The 22996-nt window shown below is 40.8% G+C and overlaps 1 protein-coding gene across 9 annotated transcripts in view; it reads right to left on the bottom strand.

The window, feature by feature from the left end:
- The window catches only part of SIPA1L1 (signal induced proliferation associated 1 like 1), a 388842-nt gene that overhangs the window by 111901 nt on the left and 253945 nt on the right, over positions 1-22996 (bottom strand). For all 9 annotated transcript variants that reach the window (XM_088839495.1, XM_088839488.1, XM_088839490.1 and 6 more), the window contains 2 exons: positions 7683-7813; positions 2129-2317 (listed from right to left, as the gene is read on the bottom strand). In XM_088839495.1, coding sequence (XP_088695621.1) covers positions 2129-2317; positions 7683-7813 — 320 coding nt within the window. The remainder of the gene's footprint in view (positions 1-2128; positions 2318-7682; positions 7814-22996) is intronic.

Consider the following 22996-nt stretch of genomic DNA (forward strand, 5'->3'; position numbering starts at 1 on the left):
CCCAGGAACCGAACCGGGGTCTTACCAACTGAGCTACCAGGGACGTCCTGTGGATGCAACCATAAAGCATTTATCACAGAGCAGCACTACCTGTGCTCCAATATTTTGTAAAGACTAACAGAGGCATGAAACGTGCCAGGGAGCCCATAAAATATCTATAATTGGGGCAATCATTTTTTAATTTAAGTAAAACCTAGGGTGAAAAGGAAAAAAATTCATCCTTTACACAAAATAATCTGTTTAATCTGTTGAAATTAGAATGTTCAGTATATGATTATACTGTACATGTGCATGCTAAGTAGCTTTAGTCATATGTGAGTCTTTGTGACCCCATGGACTGTAGCCCACCAGGCTCCTCTGTCCATGGGATTTTCTAGGCAAGAGTACTGGAGTGGGTTGCCATGCCCTCTTCCAGGGGATCTTCCAAATCCAGGGGATTGAACCTGTGCCTTTTGTGTCTCCTGCATTTGCAGCCAGGTTCTTTACCATTAGCACCACTGGGAAGCCCCAAAATCTCATCCCTTGTATTATCAATGTCTAAATGTTGTTTCCCCTGAACCTTTAAAATTGAATCTAATCGTCATTTTTCTACTCTTCCTTTGTTAGAATAAATGTGCAAAATAATTATTGGGGAACACAGCACCCAAAATAGTTAAATTTATGTATCAGTTGTCTTCTGAAAGTGTTAGTCACTCAGTTGTGTCCATCTCTTTGCGACTCCATGGACTATAGCCTGCCAGGCTCCTCTATCCATGGAATTTTCCAGGCAAGCGTACTGGAGTGGGTAGCCATTCCCTTCTCCAGAGGACCTTCCTGACCAACAGATTGAACCCGGGCAGCTCCTACATTACAGGCAGATTCTTTACCATCTGAGCCACCAGGAAGCCCCGAGCATTCAAAGTGCTCAAATTTACATGTTATAAATATGGATACTCACAGTCTATGTGAAATATACATATGGTATAGACATTAGCTGTGCTTAAGATGAATGGACAAAAGGAGCAATGATTAGAAAAGTTATATCTAATATCGAATAATATATTCCCATCAGCTGAGTTAAAAGACTGAATCATACCTTGCAACTGTTACTTTGCACTATAATTCATTTTAATAACATTCAAATTTTTGTCTAATTAAGAAAATTCCATCAAATTTTGTTCATAGAATGGAATTCAATAACTGGACCAATTTTACTTTTGGAAGACTCTTTAAAAAAAATGCAGTGGAATTACCACTCAGTCAAGACACATTATGGCTAAAATATTCAAAGAAAGAGTTAAAATAAGAGTATATAAATACAACGTCTAACAAAACTAACCCATATGCTCAAATGATTCCAACTAGAATGTGGATACACTCTCCACTTAGTGGATTACAGTTTTGCATTCTCTACTCTTCTGTCCCCTCTCTATGAATTATCCTATCACTCATTTGTATCTGGATCAACGACCTCACATTAAGGTTTAGGAAGTATGGAGGTGAGAAAATCTTGAGTATTTTCATTGTGCTACATATTATTAGGATCCAGATTTTTAAAATTCTGCATTTTGTAATTAAAAATCTTGACGAAAATACATCTCTGGTGGTACTGAGACTAAAAATTAAAGCTTTTAAGAACAGTATGGTATACAGGTTCCCAGTACATGCTTTGAACTTATTAACTGTGTGAACCTGGACTTATGACTTAACCTCTCTGTGTCTCAGAGTCCTCATCCTTAAAGTGGGGATAAAAATGGTACCATTCTCCTGGGGCTGGGACATAAGTTGGGATAATATATGAAGGTACTTAAAACAGAGCCTGGTGAATATGTTCATTAGTATCAGCTACTGTTACTGCTATTACTTATTCCTGGTGTATCTGAAAAATTCATTGCATTAATGGAAGATTACCAAAAGAGTTGAACATTGTTTAAGTACCATATCAGTCAATCCTGACATAGAGAATTTCATCAGATGAGAAATGTTCAGTGAGTTAAGAAAAAAGAAAATGAGTAACTGCAAAGAGAAGATCCTTTGTAATAAATGGTATCAGTTTTCCCACTCAAAAAAGAACTACTCAGGTCTTATTCTGGAAGCTTAGTGGGAAGCCTCAGTAACAGAAATGTCCTCCCCTGGAAGCCACACTTACCCCCTGCTCATCCAGTTTCATGAGCTGTTCTGTGACTTTGGGGGTGTTGAAGGCCAACCTCAGGCACTGAACATTGAGCTCAGGAATCACGTGCTCCAGAACCTCCTTCAGGGGGAGCCCCCGAGCTGTTGAGTGCTTTGCCGTTGAGGGAATGGCATCCTCCAGCACTGACCCTCTCAGCGTCATGAGCTGAAAGAGAGACACATGTCCAGTGAGATGAGTAAATACACCAGTGTGAGGTCCCCCTTAGGGAGCTGGAGGTGACGGTTGATCAGCTGAGCCAGTGAGGGAGAAAGGATGAGGGAAGTGATGTAAGATACTTTATGTATGAGAAACGAGCCCAGTACTTTCAAGAAGACCCAGGCAAGTCCAATGGAACTCATCATTAGGCTTTCTGAGGACATGTCCTTAAATACCAAAGAGTACACGTTTCCTTGAAGAGCTCAGGAAGACCAAGGTCTCCATATAGCTATACAGTGTCACTTACATAAATACCAGGAAATTAAGGAGATGTCCCAGAGACTATCTGAAGACTAAATGCTTAGAATTTGGATGTTATACCTTTTTGAATTGTAAGAGGTAAGGGCAGGGGAAGAGTTTTAAATTTCATAATGCACTGTTGACAAGCTTAAACTATTCCTAACCCCAAATGCTGCTATGATAGGACAATGATTATAGTTAGTACAGCATCCACTGTCTACAGCATTTAAAGTGATTTGTGCTTTCCCCCATGTCTTAAGAACTCTGCTATTATTATGAAATATAAACATAAGCAAAGACATTTCCTTAAGTAATGATGATCTGTTGAAGAAAAGTAGCTTTCACGTTCAGGAATTTTCACGTGACAGAGTTGTTAGTACAATTTAAACACTCTATGGTGACTTAAAGACAAAACCATTAAGTTGAATGAATTTCCATTAAGCATGTAGGTTACAAGGCATTATACTGCAAAGGGAGTAAATGTTGAAGACCAAGTGTGGTGTGAAAAGACGGTGAGAGGTAAAAAATATCCATCCAGGAGGATATATGTACTAAGAAAAATCTGACAAAGTCATATTCTATAACAAAAGCAGAGAAAGGACTGCCATGGCTCAGGGCATAAGGAAAGGCCCCCATGGAAAAGTGTAGCACTAAAAAGGGGCCTTCAAGGAAAAACTGTAAAGAAAGACAATGTCAGAGAGCAAAGGTGTGGAGATGAGAAACAGCAGGGCGTGAGCAGGAAAGACAGACCAGTGTAGCTGAGCGGGATCTAAGTGAGCCCGAGAGGGCTGTGGGTGGGCCGGAGTCCCCAGCAGAGTGTACCTTGAAGGGTGAGCATCTCATCCAGAACCAACAGGCCATCTCAGAAACTATTTGCGTGGGGATGATGACGTAAGAAAATTCAGTTGCCACTGCCCAAGGAAGAAACAACAGGCAGAGAATACAGTTTGAAAGAAGCTGTATTGTTCAAGTAACAGGCAAGATGGTGTGACAGAGAATTACCAGGGAAAATGGAAGAATCACCAGGGAAGTAATAACAGGTGCCAGCTGAAGGAAAAGAGAGATGAGGGTAGGAAAAGCCAAGTTCACCAACCTTTGGCTCTCAAGACAAGAAGAAGGTGCTTGAGGATATTTGTAGTCTATTCATTTGATTAGTATCTTTTCTTTCATTTATAGTTTGTTTCAAATAACACTTGGGTAAAAAAACATCCTTTTCTGTGACTTAATATCTAATTTGACAGAAATGATTTTTGTTTCATTTCTTACATCAATAGAAATAGCTGAATAACTCCTGTGCTCCTACATTCATGAGATAATGCCTGTCGAGGGTCAGGAAGTTGCAAAGGCTGGATGGATTTCCAACTGAGAGAGCCCCAGACCAGGAATGCTAAGGAAGCACTGCTAATCCTGGACCACAGAAAGATAGCAGCCCACCTCAAGAAATGTCTGAGCAGATGAGAAAAAGAATGACTCATTTTTATACCTGAACCACCAGTGTTACCAGTACGTTTTGCTGAGATTCCTCCTATATGCCCGTGCACCTACGCTTAAAAGCCAGAGATTTTGTTCATAAACAAATAGCCACACTTACAAATATGTGTAAAGTGCTTTTTTTTGGCTTCTTTATACTGTGAAATGATTGTTTCTATTAAAATGAAGAATATCTGTCTGTATTTCTGTTATCTTGACGCCATTTATGAAGCAACTGGAATGTCACTTTGGAAACTGCTTTCTTTTTTCTTGAAGGGAAATTAATAGCACGAGAAATCCCTTCCAAGGCATAAGAATTAAGTCCTACTTTATTAAATAGTCAGTCAACTGTCCATCCTACAAAGTGCAAGAGCTCTGTCTGGATCAGCACCAACATCCAGAGATATTTCTATCAAAGGATTTTCATAAGTGTATTTCTTTGAAAAGTCTCATAAAGATATTACAACTAAACCACCCTTAAGGATTATTTCTATTTTGGAAAGAAAAAAAAAATGACACTAAGACAGTGGTAATGAATTAAATAAATATGAGGGAGGAAGAAAGGGATGAAGTGGTGGAGGACTATTCATAAATCCCATGGACAGAGAGCCTGGAGGGCTACAGTCCACAGGATCACAAGAGTTGGACACGATTTAGCAACTAAACCACCACCCGCCATGAACAACTCAGGAGTCCTCAACATCCCTGAGCTTATATTCAAGTAGGGGGAAGACACAAAATGAATACAATAAGTAAGTACAATGTGTGAGACAGTGGTGTTCATGAAAAAAAAAACAAGCCTGGAAGTGGGATATGAGACAGTAGAAATTTTACATCCGTTGGCCAGTGCCCACAAGGACACCTGGGGAAGAACACTGAGCACAGAGGGATAGGGACCATTGGAGCCCTGAGGCAGGGCTGTCCTCAGGTTGCCCAGAAGAAAGGAGGCCACTGCGGCTGGAAAAGGTCAAGGTCAGAGACAGATGTGCCTGGACTACCCAGCTAGGAAGGAGAAGGGCTTTTCCCTGGAAGCTGGAAAATCCTAGAGGGATTCTGAACTGAGGAATCACAGATCTGTACTACGTTTCTAAAGGATCCCTGCTGGGCTTGAGAGGATGCAGACCTAAAGGAAGATGCAGAAGAAGAGAGAAGATAACGGTGGTCTGGGCCCAGGCAGAAGCAGTGAGATGGGAGGCGAGGTTGAATTCTGGACACATTTTGAAGACAGAGTCAACCAGTTTTGTGGTGAGACCAGATCTGGGGGCGGGGTTGGGTGGGAGAGAGGAGTTGAACAGGACCTCCAGGTCTCTGGCCTGAAAAACTCTAATAAAAGGGTTGTCATCGGTTAAACATTAATTTGAACATGAGAGCAGGTGGTAATGAACCATAAACAACATTTGACTTGGATATTTCAATCAAAGGGTAAGGAAATGGCCCCCGGGGCCCATCCAATGGGTTGGTAGGAAAAGGACCAGGGAATCCTTAAGTGTGATTTAACTGTAATTACAGGAGGGAGGTGTAGGTGGAGCATTTGAGGCTGAGGCAGGGAGAGGCAAGGAAACAGATGAAAACGAGCATGGTGCAGAGGGACCACGTTCACTTAGGTCAGCAGCTGACCTGGAGAGAGAGGCTGTGACCAGCCATGGCATGCAGGCAAGGCAAGCGGGAAGGGACAATCGTGGACAGCAGAGACAGGATCTGAGAAAGAAAGAAAGAAAGAAAGGGCCACCTTGGAAAGCCTCAACCTCCAGCATGAAGAACGACAGGATAGGAGCAAGAAGGAACTGAAATGAAATAAAAAAATAGAGAAAAGCAAAAGAATGACGATGACTTAAATCAGAGCGGCCTTAGGAGGCGGGGAAAGGTTAAGCACAGAAGGACAGAAACGGGCGGGAGGAGGAAAGTGTGGCTCTCAGAAAGCTGGAGGGGTCTGAGGAACTACCTACATCCAGCTTCAAAAACATAGTGTGTTCTCTGTGCTTTTCATGTTCAACAAAAGAAAGAACTGACCCTGCTTAATGATCAGCTTTGGCTTAGAGAAAAAGGACCCTAGAGTATGTGAGTTCTTCATTCCTCTCGGGCCAGTCAACATAACACGTTAGATATTAAAGCCGTGCCTTAAAAAATCCTATTTTTAATTTCCCCAGAGTTGAAGCTGAGAAACAATTACTAAGTGAAGCCAACCCCTGCAACCTGTCTTGTATTCAATGGGGGAAATGAAGCCAAATGTCCTATTTAAACTAGTTTCAAACGATTATTTTCTACCTACCTCAAGGGGGTATTAGGCGTTAATGCATGACAACAATCCTAAAGTGATTTGGCTCAGAGAGGCAATAAATTGATAGCTGGCATAACTATACACATGTTTAGAAAGAAAACAAAAAAATCCCTCATAGTCCCAAACTTGTTCATGAAGTCATTTTTGAATCTGGAAATCAGGCAGAGCTTTAACAGTCTCTACATGACAAACTCTAGTGCTTGCTTTTATTTTATTCTGAAAATAAATACACATATATATTATATATAAACATTTGAATACTACGTATATGTATTTGGTTGCTCAGTCACATCCCACTCTTTGGGATCCCATTGACTACAGTCCGCCAGGCTCCCCTGTATACAAGATTCTCCAGGCAAGAATACTGGGGTGGGTAGCCATTCCCTTCTCCAAGGGATCTTTGCAACCCAGGCATTAAACCTGCATTGAAGGCAGATTCTTTACCATCTTTGCCACCAGAGTTTTTAATGCTTTGTTGGCTATTTTCTTTAATGTTTCCTTTTAGACTTCCCTAGTAGCTCAGATGGTAAAGCGTCTGCCTGCAATGCAGGAGACCCAGGTTCAATCCTGGGGTCAGGAAGATCTCCTGGAAAAGGAAATGGCAACCCACTCCAGTATTCTTGCCTGGAAAATCCCATGGACAGAGGAGCCTGGTAGGCTACAGTCCATGGGGTCACAAAGAGTCGGACACACTGAGTGACTTCACTTTCTTTCACTTTCTCTTTTTAACCTGAATTTCACTTTAAAATAGAAACTCACATATTTTGTGGACTTAGTTCCGTAAAGAACTCCAAGGACCCATTTTACCCACAATTAGACAGCCTCCAGTTCAAAAGTCTTTATTTTAAGCCTCTGAGAATAGGTCCAAGATGGCAAAGAAAAAAAATCCAAGAAGAGTCCCTTTTCTTTTTCCTGGGTCAAGAAACTTCCACAATAATAGTTTGAAAAAGTGAGTTAAGTTTTAGTTGACTCCCTCTGGCTCCTCAAGTTGGCTCAGTGCCTTCCGGCTGCCCAAGCAGGATATGTAATATCCAATTTGGGATTCTGAGGACTCCAGTTTCCTTGGGTCACACTTAATGAACATATCTTTCTGTGAATCAAAATTCCCATTCATTTATTGCATCTACCCAAAGCTAGATGGGAAGAAAGGGTCCAGATCTAATCATTATGTCCACCCCCATCACCATCCGACTGAATGAAAGGGGTCTTTGTTTATTCGACAGACATTTGCAACCATTTGCTATTAAATTTAATTGCTTTGTTACTGCTACGGCTCTATTTTTTTTTCTCACTTAAATTAAGCCTCAAGTCTTATGTGTGACTTACCTCACTAGTTCTAAAAATTATTCGATAGTTGTAGGGAGATCCATTTTCTTTCGTTTCTTCTGGTTTTTCCCTTCGAATGCTGACAGCCACTGGACCAAGATTCTCATCGGCCCCAAAATAGTTCCAGTGTTCTTTGGTATAACAAGACAAAACAAAATTAGAATATTTACAGCACACTAAAAAGTGTCATAAGCCACTTCCTAAATCACTCAGAAATTATATCAATAAAATATAAACATATTTAACAAAAATTAATATCCTTCACTGAATTATGAGAGTAAAGACTGAGCAATCAATGTAGGTTTAGTCTCAGAGATGGTAAGACAACAGAGGTGGCCTGCTGAGGTTTTTTTTTTTTTTTTAGTACTCTGCAACTCACTACTTAACTTTAAAAAGAAATTTGTGTTACTGCCCAATAAACAGGCTATACTGCATCAGGGCTTCCTAGCTTTTATAAAAACTGCATCAACTAAAAACCACATCAACCAACACCACCGCCCCCCCCCAACCTTACTGAGAACAAAGTCTGAGGATAGATGGATTTCCTGCAGATTAAAAAAGATTTCCCCAGGGACTTCCCTGGCGGTCCAATCGTTAAGACTCCATGATCCCAACGCAGTAGACACAGGTTCCATCCCTGTGTAAGAGAAGATCCTGCATGCCACACAGCATGGCCTAAACAGATAAATAAAACAGATCTCCCCGGACTGGAGAGAGGACAGATGTCTGAGAGTTACTTGGCAGCATTCTGCTCCCACACTGCCCAGGTTAAGACAGTCTTAGCTCAGACGAAAGAGCTTCAGAGTGCCCCTGGGAGGCAGAAGCCCACACCCTGGGCTTTGGGCCTCACCAATGGTTCCCGCAGAGTAAGAATCAAAGGCATCCAGCAGAACTGCTGCATCTGGAGGGATGTGAGGAATAAGGGCCTCTCCAAGGCCACCAGGGTGACCAGGTGACTAATGGCAACTCAGGGCCCTCTCCTCAATGTCTGGCATTTCTCCAGACTCCAAACTTTAGAACAACCTTTGGGGTGGGGGCAAGTGTCCAAATGACTGGTGTTGACTTTATCTTCCTCCTAACAAGAAGGAACGCTGGGGTCAAAAGTAACAGGAAAGGTAAAAAGTGCTATTTACTTACTGTACACCTAAAAATTAAACGTGATACAAACAAAAGATGTTCACAGATGAGAAAGTAAAAAAAAAAAAAAAAAAAAACCCAAATACATGAAAACTTAGAGTAGATAACTTATTTTCAAACCTCCAAAATACTTATTTACATTGCTCTATTTCATTTACATGTGATATGATTAAATGACTCAGTTGTGACATGGTGGGTTATTCTCATACAAAATACATCAATATTTGAAAATGCACGTTATTCTCATACATAATATGTATTTGAAAATCCATGAGAACAGTAAGAAATAACAGCATAAAATATCTAATCATAGAGTCCTAAATTTAGGTAATACATATGAAAATGCTTTGCAAGTACCAGAGAATAATTATTAAAAAAAAAATCATTAATACCATGAGCTATCTAAGAATATTATCACAATCCATGGAAATTCAAAATAAGAGAAACACAACGGTAACACAGGCAATAAGCATCTCATATGGACAGCTGATAAACAACCCAATAAACATCACAAAATCCATGTACAAATACTTATGTACACCCTCAAAGCACAGCATGTGAGAATCACACTCAGAAGTTATTTACTCTTACTTTGTGCATAATTTTAAAAGCGTGGTTGTCTGGTCTTCAAGCCCACAGCTTGATTTCAGAGGTCTGATAATTCCAGATGTTGACAAAGTCCAGAGTGTAGGGCTGATAGAAACCTGCATGCAGACAGCAGTGTGACAGACAACTGACAATAAGGAAGAAAACAAAAAGGGAAGGGAGAGAAACAGTACAAAAAAGCGGATGAGAACTGAAAGAGCAACAGGATGGCGGTCTGGGGACATTTACTGAGGAGCAAAGAGCTTCACACACGTCAAAACTTCAGAGACTGTTTTAACCCCGCAGCACAGAACACCGGTGGACATGTCAAAGATAACCGTGACACTCATTATATCCTGTACTCTACCCCTGACTCACCAGAAACTCCTCAACACACCCCGCAAAGCTCAGAAAGGGCAGGTGAGACTGCTAGTCTTTGCTGCTGGAGAAATTCACAAAGACACAGGGCCAATACCAATTACCATCAGTAACCTCAACCCTCCCTCAAGCTGTCCTCAGCTCTTGCCCCCCTTCGCCAGTACAGATGTTTCAAATATTCTCTGTTCTTCAAACTCCCCGCCATCTACCTTCTCTCAATCTCAGCAGATAATACTGTACATATCACAAAGAAAATAAAGAGCCCTTTCAGAAGCAACTGCCTCACTTTCCACTCTCACTCACAGACACTTACCCGGATCCAGACTTTTACTTCCTTTGCTTTATAGTACAAACCCAGTCTCTTCCAAAATTCTAGCCTTCACTCAATTCCACTTTCCCAGGGACACTGATGCCCAATCACCCTCCCTGTATCTTCAACTTGCCCTCTCTACCTGCTCATTCCCATCACCGTTCAATCAGGCTTCAGTTCAGTTCAGTTCAGTTCAGTCGCTCAGTCGTGTCCGACTCTCCGCGACCCCATGAATCACAGCACGCCAGGCCTCCCTGTCCATCACCAACTCCCGGAGTTCACTCAAACTCATGGCCACAGAGTCGGTGATGCCATCCAGCCATCTCATTCTCTGTCATCCCCTTCTCTTCCTGCCCCCAATCCCTCCCAGCATCAGAGTCTTTTCCAGTGAGTCAACTCGTCGCATGAGGTGGCCAAAGTATTGCAGTTTCAGCTTTAGCATCAGTCCTTCCAATGAACACCCAGGATTGATCTCCTTCAGGATGGACTGGTTGGATCTCCTTGCAGTCCAAGGGACTCTCAAGCGTCTTCTCCAGCACCACAGTTCAAAAGCGTCGATTCTTGGGCGATCAGCTTTCTTCACAGTCCAACATTTAATCAGGCTTAGGTCTCCTTCATCTTTAACAGCAACATTTGCCCTCAGTTCCTTACCAACCTCCAGGTTACCTCTTTTCTCTTTTCTTCCACTAGAAACTTCTTGAATGAGATACCTAATTCTTCACTTTAGGATTCCTATCATCTAACTGCCACTGCACAGTCACCAGTCAGCCTTAAAGTTGAAACAAACAGAAACTCTGGGTCCTTATCTTGTTCAAACTCATCATAACTTGACAATGGCATTTCCTTTTTTCCTCCTAAAAACACTCTTCTAGAAAGTGGCTTCTCTGAAACCACCCTCTCTTGGTTTTTCTTCCACTGGCGACTCTTCTTATTCAGTTTCTCTTTCTCATCCCATCTAGAATCTTCTGTCCTCTCCCAACGCTGATTACTCTCAAGAGTCCACGTGTCCACTCCAGACATCTGTGAGCCCTAGATCTTTACATTTAAAAGATGTCCCATTCTTTACCAAATAAAACTCACAATTTGTTTGTCCCATGGCATCTGTAAAAGTGGATCTATCACCTTCCACACAAACCAATACAGCTCTCCCTGCAACCCTGGTTCGAGTAACTGCTACCACATTCCGCTAGCTGCTTATGCCTGACCCCCTGTCATGCCCGCTGAATTCTGGCTCCTAAAGAGCTCTGTAATCCACCTACTTTTCGTCCATCCCACTGCCACTGATTTATCCACATCATCATTCGCCCGGATGTTTGTGAGTTTTCTGACAGATTAGCTTTTCGTGATTGGCTTCCAAGATGCAAGCCTGACCATCACTATTAAGTTTCAAACCCTCCGCTGGCTTCCCACCAGTCCTTGGATACTACTCAAGCTTTCTCAAGGGCCCCCGTGGCCTGTTACCAGCCTGTCATTCCAGTTTCAACCTGGACCTTTCATCCGTCTACACTCTGAGAACCAACCATCCTGAACTTGTCAACTCACTGGGCCTGTCTCAGCTGAAACACTCTGTCTAGGACATTCCACCAACTAGCTCCTCTTTACTTGACTAAGTCCTTGCATCCTTCAGGGCTGCATCTGAAATATTATTTAGACATCTTCTCAAAGAGTGCTTGAACACCGGAGCAAAATCAAAGTGTGTACTTTACATAGCAATGATAATACTTTAAGACTGGTAAGAGAAATACAAATTAGGGAAACCAAGTAATACATTGTAACTGCAAACATTTAGAAAGGTTACTACAGAAAAACATGAATTTATAAAAATACAAATACTGAACACAATCATTGTAGTATAAGCTGGCAGATAATACAGTGTTATTTAAAAAGAAACTAATCCTACCTAAAAATGCAGAAGGTTGATTTTAAAGAATGAATCACTTAAACTTTTTTGTGTGTCATCATCAAGCCCTGGCTAGATTTTGTGTGCTTTACCTAGCTGCTGAAGAAGTACACTTCTGAGCTGAGGGAATGCTGATGAGACCATTTATAAATTAACTTCTAACACTTTCTTCAGACCCTGTGTTCAAAAAATCCATCTCTGGTTTGATAACTCTGAGAAGATCTTTTAAAAATATATATGTGTGTTTGTTCAGGACCATCAATCTTCTTTTATTGAAAAAGAGCTCTAGCTGCTATTTCCAAGCAAGCATTTCCATTTGGCCTTCATCTATTTCAGTTCCATCAACAGAGATGGAGATACTGCTCTGGTTTCCTGTGTTAAATTCACGACTGTCATGATCAGACTCTGCTTGTTCAAAAAGTCTTTCAACTTGAGTAAGAATTATTCTTACAATAAATGCCTTGTTTTTTGGTCCACCATCCTTTTCTTTTTTTTCTGTTCCTGAGGATTACAAAACTATAGAAAAAAAAAATCCTTCTGATGTAAATACAACTTTTTCACTTCAAAATTCGGATGCAAAGTGTAATTTGCCAACAAAGAAATTTGGTTCAGCAAATTACCTTCAATTCAAGTTTTGAGTCTTTAAACTTTGATCTCAAGACAAATGACTCTTTGTTACTAAAATCTAGCCTTTTAGGATTCTGAGTCTGGTCCTTGCTGCTGCCTGTCCTTCAAGTTCACTGGACTACACTGCTTTCCTCTTGGGACCACAGTCCTGGGGTAGCACGTTGCACTGGCTCCATGCTGCAGCATGTGTATTTCTTCCCATCAGCCATGTATTGCACCTCAACCCTCTGCTAGCGCCATCAGTTCAGTTCAGTTCAGTTCAGTCGCTCAGTCGTGTCCGACTCTCCGCGACCCCATGAATCACAGCACGCCAGGCCTCCCTGTCCATCACCAACTCCCGGAGTACACTCAAACTCATGTCCACAGAGTCGGTGATGCCATCCAGCCATCTCATTCTCCGTCGTCCCCTTCTCCTCCCGCCCCCAACCTTTCCCAGCATCAGAGTCTTTTCCAGTGAGTCAACTCGTCTCATGAGGTGGCCAAAGTATTGTAGTTTCAGCTTTAGCATCAGTCCCTCCAATGAACATCCAGGATTGATCTCCTCTAGAATGGACTGGTTGGATCTCCTTGCAGTATAAGGGACTCTCAAGAGTCTTCTCCAACACCACAGTTCAAAAGCATCGATTCTTCGGTGATCAGCTTTGGTATCCATCAAATGCAGAGAGCTCTTCCAGTCATACCTACAATCAGCTCTGTCTTTTGGCGGGTGGAGGGACTGAAGGGGGAGAGAGGGTCCAAGTATGGGGGAGATGCAGATGATAAGTGTTCAAGAAAGGCCAGGAAGCCTTTGATGATGAAAGACAGAGGAAGGAAAGGGGGAGGGAAGAGGGGCTGGAGACTCAAGTAGGGTGGATAAATCTGCTGATGGATGAATTGAAATACGGGGATTACACTACCAAAAATAATGATATTTCCGCCAGCATACTGGAATGCCAAAAACCAGTACTGCAATCACTACATTAGAATGATATAATGCAGTGAGGTGGGGCACTGTGCCAAGCACTCTAACATTCATGTCAACTATGAAAATACAGGCATGGCCTTCTTTTTCACAGATGTGGCAATTATGATTTAGAGAGAATAAGTCACTTGCCAGCCACAACCAGTAAGTACACAGCAACACCAGAACTCAAACATATTAAGTATCAATTCCAAAGCTCATTTGCTTAGCATTACATATAATGTTATATTCCCAAACATTTCTAAAATTGTATTAAGAATAAAGATAGTTAAATAAAATGTGATGTCTAAAGGGACTGACTAGCCAGATCACATAGAAGGCTTTATTTTCTGATGTACTATATTGCCAAGGTTTCACTGTGTTTAAAGGGAGAAATGTGCATATTTTATCCATATAGGGATGATTCCCCTCACCTTCAGTTTTAGTTTTCATCTTTAGCACCTAAACAAACTTTTAACCTTAGTTTTTATTAGTTCTGGTTCTTACATTTAAACAAGGATAGTACCAAGAACACCAATGAGTAGTTCTATTACTAGAACATTCCACACAAATAGCCAGATTTCTGGCTGACACAGTCACAATAATAAATAATAACACTTTCACATTCTTAGAGAGGGAACATAGTCAATAGTTCAAAGCTCCAAATGATTGGATCAAGTACAGTCACACTACCCATTTATGAGCTGCAGATAAGGATGTGGGCACAAGGCATAAAAAGGTAAAAGCCTGGCATTTTAACTGCAAAGAAGGAAAAAAAAAATAAAGTCACAAGAGTTATAGGGCTTCAACCAACAATTTTTGAATTGCTTATACTGGTTTTCATAATATTCGCAGATTTCATATTAGCATTTCAGTTGTACATTTCCAGAGACCAGCATAATCTGGACTGTTTGTAATTGTGAACAAAAATAAATCTTTTTTAATATATAATTTGTATAATTATAAAGTGAAAGTCGCTCATTTGTGTCCGAGTCTTTGCAACCCCATGGACTATAGAGTCCATGGAATTCTCTAGGCCAGAATACTGGAGTGGTAGCCTTTCCCTTCACCAGGGCATCTTCCCAACCCAGGGATCAAACTTGGGTCTCCCACAGTGCAGGAGGATTCTTTACCAGCTGAGCCACAAGGTGCATGGCTTAAATTATTTCTGGAGAATTGTCAATCTAGAAATTTAAATAGGGGAAATAGACTGATACACAGAAATCAAAGAAACAGAAAGCAAATAAAATAGTTACTATCTCAGGCCTCAAAAAATTAGCAACAACACTTCTGAATGGAAAAATGGTCCTTGTTAGGGCTGGAATACATTCCTTCACTGCTGGTGACACCATGAATTGGTACCAACCATTTTAGAAAGCATTATAGCAAGATAATTAATTTATTGACTATGCCAAAGCCTTTGACTGTGTGGATCACAATAAACTGTGGAAAATTCTGAAAGAGATGGGAATACCAGACCACCTGACCTGCCTCTTGAGAAACCTGTATGCAAGTCAGGAAGCAACAGTTAGAACGGGACATGGAACAACAGACTGGTTCCAAATAGGAAAAGGAGTACGTCAAGGCTACACATTGTCACCCTGCTTATTTAACTTGTATGCAGAGTACATCATGAGGAACGCTGGGCTGGAAGAAGCACAAGCTGGAATCAAGATTGCTGGGAGAAATATCAATAACCTCAGATATGCAGATGACACCACCTTTATGGCAGAAAGTGAAGAGGAACTCAAAAGCCTCTTGATGAAAGTGAAAGAGGAGAGTGAAAAAGTTGGCTTAAAGCTCAACATTCAGAAAACGAAGATCATGGCATCTGGTCCCATCATTTCATGGGAAATAGATGGGGAAACAGTGGAAACAGTGTCAGACTTTATTTTTTTGGGCTCCAAAATCACTGCAGATGGTGACTGGAGCCATGAAATTAAAAGATGCTTACTCCTTGGAAGAAAAGTTATGACCAACCTAGACAGCATATTAAAAAGCAGAGACATTACTTTGCCAACAAAGGTCCATCTAGTCAAGGCTATGGTTTTTCCAGTAGTCATGTATGGATATGAGAGTTGGACTGTGAAGAAAGCTGAGTGCCGAAGAATTGATGCTTTTGAACTGTGGTGTTGGAGAAGACTCTTGAGAGTCCCTTGGACTGCAAGGAGATCCAACCAGTCCATCCTAAAGGAGATCAGTCCTGGGTGTTCATTGGAGGGACTGATGCTGAAGCTGAAACGCCAATACTTTGGCCACCTGATGCGAAGAGCTGACTCACTGGAAAAGACTCTAATGCTGGGAGGGATTGGGGGCAGGAGGAGACGGGGATGACAGAGGCTGAGATGGCTGGATGGCATCACTGACTTGATGGACATGAGTCTGGGTAAACTCCAGGAGTTGGTGATGGACAGCGAGGCCTGGCGTGCTGCGATTCATGGGGTCGCAAAGAGTTGGACACGAGTGAGTGACTGAACTGAACTGATAGCAACATATGTTAAAGTCATCAAAATGGTCACATGCTAATCTTTTTTTTTTTCCTTTCTTTTTTTTTTTTTTTATTTTACAATATTATATTGGTTGGTTTTGCCATACATTGATGTGAATTTGCCCCGGGTTTACATAAGTTCCCCCTCCTGAACCCCCCTCCCACTTCCCTCCTCCCTTTATCCTCCCTCTGGGTCATCCCCGCATGCCAGCCCCGAGCATCCTATAACATGCATTGACCCTGAACTAGTGATTCGTTTCACATATGACAACATAGGTGTTTCAATGCCATTCTCCCAAATCATCCCACCCTCACCCTCTCCCATAGAGTCCCAAAGACTGTTCTATACATCTGTGTCTCTTTTGCTGTCTTGTATACAGGGTTATCATTTGCATCTTTCTAAATTCCATATATATGTGTTAGTATACTGTATTGGTGTTTTTCTTTCTGGCTTACTTCACTCTGTATAATAGGCTCCAGTTTCATCCACCTCATTAGAACTGATTCAAATGTATTCTTTTTGATGGCTGAATAATACTCCCTTGTGTATATGTACCAAAGCTTTCTTATCCATTCATCTGCAGATGGACATCTAGGTTGCTTCCATGTCCTGGCTATTATAAACAGTGCTGCGATGAACATTGGAGTACACGTGTCTCTTTCAATTCATGCTAATCTTAATTACCCTAAATGACTATGTAGAAGGAGAAATGAAAACTATTCCATTTCCTCTAAAAAAGGCATCTTAATTCACTGTATGACAGGGGTCCTAAAGATACTACTAAGCAGAGATACATGGGCCTCATCTATTAGTAGGTCAAAGAATGGAATGACAACAACTTTACTAGCTGGAATTAAAATCATGTTACCACTTTGAATATTTTAAATTCTTTTTTCCTTAAAATAGTCTTCGTGGTGGGCAACAAGTATGTCAGCATCAGTGCAGTCAATACCCTAAATTCTACTCTCAATATCTCCATTAGACCGAGAATCTAGATGCAACTGGGAAAGCCACTCAGCATAGCACATGCTCCTATTAAGGTACTTATCTTTGCCTTTTGAGTTCAGTTTGTTCATATGTTTTGTTTTTGTGCAACTTACAACATCTAAGCATGACTGACAACTAGGTTAGAAAAAGAGAACAGATCTAAAAGAATTAAATGAAAAAGGAAACACAAGCAACAACAGTATATTCTTCTTTAAAAATGAAAAACACAGATTTGCCAAAGTAGAGGTAATAAGGATTCGTGTGTTTGAAGAATGGCTCTTCCCAAGAAGAGCACCGCTCAGAGGTTCCGTCTCTGGTCTCCGAAGGGCTCATCCTAATTATAAAGACGGAGGTTCCATGAGAACTAAACAGCCTAGGACTATGCATCATAATTAAAAGCAGGACAGAGTAATGGATGGGGACATTTACACAGGACTGGCCACAGTCCAGAATTCTCTCCCAAAGCATTCCACTAAGCTTGTAATTATGGTTGCATAAGAGTAATTGTCCACATTTACAAGTGCACAGTACTCTGAAGTTCCAATTCTTCTTTCCATAGGTAGCTCTTAAAAATTAGGGTGGTCTATTTGACAAAATTATATCATGGTGTTAGGCTTAAAGCCTCACATGACTAAGCAGCCCTCAGAAGCCCTGCAACCTGCCAATAAAAAGTAGACTTTAACAGAAGTAAGGCTGACACTAATGAACTGCATTCAAATGATGAAAGGAAAAGGTACGAAGAAAACTCTATTTGAAACAAAGGAAAAACAGAAACACTGTCAAAATGGGAGATTTTTAATTGACTATTATCTATGAGAAATAGCCAATAATTCTATTTAAATAATTCAGTCTTACTTGTGATCAATGAAATTGAAGTGTTTTGGACCGACAATAAATGTTCTAAAATCAAAATTGCAAATACTCAAGGTAGCCAAGAAAATGTTAAACATAAACATTACACAATCTTAAAATAGGAGTAGAACCTTTTTGGCTTAAGCTTTCTTAAGAACAATTTGGCAATAAAAATCAAGGTTCCCATAAAATTCACACCATTTCACTTATGGGACTCTGCTGCTGCTGCTGCTGCTAAGTCACTTCAGTTTTGTCCGACTCTGTGTGACCCCATAGACGGAAGCCCACCAGGCTCCCCCGTCCCTGGGATTCTCCAGGCAAGAACACTGGAGTGGGCCATTTCCTTCTCCAATGTGTGAAAGTGAAAAGTGAAAGTGAAGTCGCTCAGTCGTGTCCGATCCTTAGCAACCCCACGGACTGCAGCCTACCAGGCTCCTCCATCCATGGGATTTTCTAGGCAAGAGTACTGGAGTGGCTTACCATTGCCTTCTCCGTATGGGACTCTACCTTACATAAATAATTGGACATGTGGGGGGGAAAGTTACATAACAAGAACATTTATGTAAGATCAGAGTCTTGTAAACTTGTTTATGGAAAGAAATTAGGGGGTTCATGAACTTGAATGAAAAAAAATTTTATCTTTATTTTTACTACCTTCTAAATGAAATGTAGCATTTCCATTAATTATAAATGGAGTCAACCAACTACAGCAGCATCAGCTGCACATGTGACTTTGACACCTACAGAAATCAAGAGATGTTTTCATATCATATTACTGTTGTAGATATATCAAAATATCAATTATTCTCATCACTTTACCATAACTTTGAAATTATGGTAGTTATCAGAACGGATGCTAGATCCTTTTGTTAATGTAATAAAAAAGAAGCATCTATGTTAGTATATCACAAAATTTTTAATACTCTTGTAACTGTAGTTTAGTATGCCTGGTTTGCTTTGTACTTTTATGCACTTAAAAAACATTTGTCTAAGGAGAGTCCATAGGTTTCACCAAATTGCCAAAGGGGTTAAGTGGCATCTTAAGTGCCCAAAGGTCATCCTAAGTACCAAAAAACACTTAACGATGACCTGGTGGAAGAATTATTTATAATAAGGAAGTAGAAAACTTGAATTTAATAACAGCTGGAAGACTTTAAATAAACGATGGCAAAGTCAATCATGGAACTATAAAAAAATATATAAAACTATTTAATGATCCTTATCTTGTTTAATTAATGAGTATATATGTATTAAAAAAGAAGTAACCAGTAATCACACATGATTAATTTCCTTAGTTTCTATAGTTGCTAATTTTTCCGTAATGAATCTATATCTTTTATAATAGGAACATTTTTAAAAGTATAAAAAAAGTATTTCTACAAATATGGCAATTTTTATAAAAATGGTTTATAAATGGTCACTGAGTAAAAAGAATATTTTAAAAGGTTGCATATTAATGTAACTCTTCAAGCTTTTTATTAGTTCATACTAATTTAAAAGCCAGCTCAGGGGGAAAAAAAAGTATTTAATATCCAAATGAAAGAAATTACAATGAAACACCTGTTTCTAACTCAGTGTCTTAATATATTACAAAAAAAAAAAAAAACCAAACCTTTTGTACCTCCTTATCAGGGACATTGCAGCAAGAGGTCTGTGTAAAATGCTTTTGAAATATTTGAAAGTAAGTTCTGAAACAGTAAGAAGTTCAGTCAAGGTAGAAGTCACCGTAGCTCATGAGGGCGAGACCATGCAATGTGTCTCAAAAACTCAGCAGAGCCCACCTGCTTCTGGACTGTCTCTGAGTTGAGCCTGCTTCTGCTGATGCTTCTACATTACTGAATGCTTCTACTTGTTGAGAATGCAGCTATGCAAGTCTCTCCTCTTGCTGTCCTGAGGTTCAGATGCATGGCCTCTCCATACAGAGGAGGGGGCTCCATGAGAAGATGAGCAAAGGAATTGGTAGGACAAAAGAAATGTTTGCGGAGCACCAACTTTTGGTGGCTCCCTGGTATCTGAAATTAACAATGAGGTATGCATTTGAAAAACAGGTGATGAGATTTACCAAGTTATCAACTTGTACTGAAATAACAGATCTAAAGGGTAAAGGGCCCTTATGTCCTTGAGACTGCAAAACAAAGAAGAGAAATTCTTTGGGATACAGAAATCAATAGCATGGCATTTGCTCTGATGTACTTTGACACAGAAAGTTGAGGAAGCATTCCCATTTCCATGTGGATAGTTCCTATGTTAGCTGCTGTTACTGATTGTACCTGAAGGTTTTCTTTTTCATATTTTATCTTGACTGCTTCTGGACTGACAGAAAAGTTTTAAATATAGTACAAAGAGTTTCCATACACTTACTCCTTGGAAGGAAAGTTATGACCAACCTAGACAGCGTATTAAAAAGCAGAGACATTACTTTGCCAACGAAGGTCCATCTCGTAAAGGCTATGGTTTTTCTAGTAGTCATGTATGGATGTGAGAGTTGAACTATAAAGTAAGCTGAGTGCAGAAAAATCGATGCTTTTGAACTGTGGTGTTGGAGAAGACTCTTGAGTCCCTTGCACTGCAAGGAGATCAAACCAGTCCATCCTAAAGCAGATCAGTCCTGAGTGTTCATTGGAAGGCCTGATGTTGAAGGTGAAACTCCAATACTTTGACCACTTGATGCAAAGAGCTGAAAAGGCTTTTCAGGTCTTTTCATTTGCAAAGACCCTGATGCTGGGAAAGATTGAAGGTGGGAGGAGAAGGGGACGACAGAAGATGAGACGGTTGGATGGCATCACCGACTTAATGGACATGAATTTGGGTAGACTCTGGGAGTTGGTGATGGACAGGGAGGCCTGGTATGCTGCAGTCCAAGGGGTCACAAAGAGTTGGACAGGATTGAGCGACTGAACTGAACTGATCCCTAACCCAGTCTCCTCCAATGTTAGCATCTTATATAACTACATACAGTACAATCTTTGTTAATCAGAAATCAGGAAATTAATATTCTAATACTCAAATTTCTCTAGTTTTTCCACTATGCCCTTTTTGTTCTGAAATCTTACCCATTATCCCGGATTGCATTTAACTGTTATTACAAGGGACTCTCAAGAGTCTTCACCAATACCACAGTTCAAAAGCATCAATTCTTCGGCAATCAGCTTTCTTCACAGTCCAACTCTCACATCCATACATGACCACGGGAAAAACCATAGCCTTGACTAGACGGACCTTGGTTGGCAAAGTATGTCTCTGCTTTTCAATATATTATCAAGGTTGGTCATAACTTTCCTTCCAAGGAGTAAGCGTCTTTTAATTTCATGTGGTGTTCATTGGAGGGACTGATGCTAAAGCTGAAGCTGCAATACGTTGGCCATTTCATGCAATGAGTTGACTCACTGGAAAAGACTCTGATGCTGGGAAAGGTTGGGGGCGGGAGAAGAAGGGGACGACCGAGAGTGAGATGGCTGGATGGCATCACCGACTCTGTGGACATGAGTTTGAGTGAACTCCGGGATTTGGTGATGGACAGGGAGGCCTGGTGTGCTGTGATTCATGGGGTCGTGCAGAGTCGGACACGACTGAGCTACTGAACTGAACTGCTCCTTAGGCCCCGTGCAGTATGCTACAGTTCCTTACTTTTTGTGACCTTGACACTTTTGAACAGTATTTGCCACTCAGCTTGGGTGTGTCTGTCGGGTGGTTTCACGTAATTAAACTAAGGTTATGCATTTTGGGGACGAGAACCACAGAAATGATGTAACCTCAGTGCATCATTTCATAAGGTTCGTGATGAAGACCATTATAGAGTTCCTTGTATTAAGGTGGCACGTACCAGTTTGTTCACTGTAAAGTCACTCTCTCTCTCTTTCTTTTTAAAGTCACTCTCATTTTTCTTATGATTTATAAATACTTTGTTGGGAGATACTTTGAGATGCCATAAATCCTGCTTCTACTGTTGTTTCTTCTCAAGGTGTCATCCACTGACTTCAGCATCTATCACTTGTGTCTAAGAAGGTTTACACTAGTAAAAATCAGTGTCTGGAATGGTGTTTTGGGTTTATGGGGATCAACTGGTGGTCTTGGTTAATTTCCACAAAACCACTATGACCACACACAGACTTGTCTGTGGTCTCATTTCCTGAAAAGAGAGGAAAAGGAACTGCAACTTATTATTCGGTGTCCAGACTGTAACACAAGGTCATATACACAGGGGGCCCTCCCTGCATCTACCTGATGCTATGAATACAAGATACACTGGCTCCCCAACTCAATAAACTTGGTACTTTGCATCAGTACCAAACATTCCAATTGTGAAATAATTGCTGAGCCTAGCCTAATCTGTTGCGGTCCTTGCCTTCAAGGATTGCTTAGACTGGATACAAACCAGGGAACCACAGAAAGTGTTGGGCAGAAACTGGGACACAGGGTGACTGAAAGCCCCTGCACCTTTAGGAAGAAGAGGGTGACTCAAAAGCCCAGGAGAGGCAGGAAGACCACCCATCCTGATGCACCAACGGGAGAAAAGGCAGCTCCACGCAGGAAGGGCGGAGGCTAAACCTCTCCCAGCCTGGCACCCACGTGGGCTGGTACTGAGCACTGCGTTCACTACCTTCTCGCTCCATACACTCTTCCCTGTTAGGGTCTCACCTACTTTTCCAGTGCCAGCCCTCACTTCCCGCCTGGAAGGTGAGACCAGGTAGGGGAAAAGACACACAGCGCTGCAGGGAAGCCTGCCACCTATAACAATTTGCCTTGGCCTTTGTGGCAACGATCAACGGACCAAGGAAAACCAACAGCATAAAAGGGGAAAAAAAAAAAGACAAACAGAGAAGACACAGATCATGCAAGGGAAAAAATTATTTAAATGAATACCAATGGAGAAATGTGGCGTATATAAAATAAGGATAAACTATTAGAACAATAACTACAGGGAAACAAAAATAATGAATTCCTGGCAAAAAAAAAAAACTACAATTACTAAAATAAAATGAAAGGGCTGGAGAGTAGAACATAGAGAGGTACATATCAATTGCTAACCAAAAGATAAAATTAATATAGAAAATAAAAAGAAATTGAAATTATGAAAGAAAAAAATGGAGGATAAAACCAGAGGTTCCA

The sequence above is a fragment of the Moschus berezovskii genome, chromosome 9 (genome assembly GCF_049115385.1).
Source record: "Moschus berezovskii isolate FMDL1 chromosome 9, NW_MosBer_1.0, whole genome shotgun sequence".
NCBI lineage: Eukaryota > Metazoa > Chordata > Mammalia > Artiodactyla > Moschidae > Moschus > Moschus berezovskii.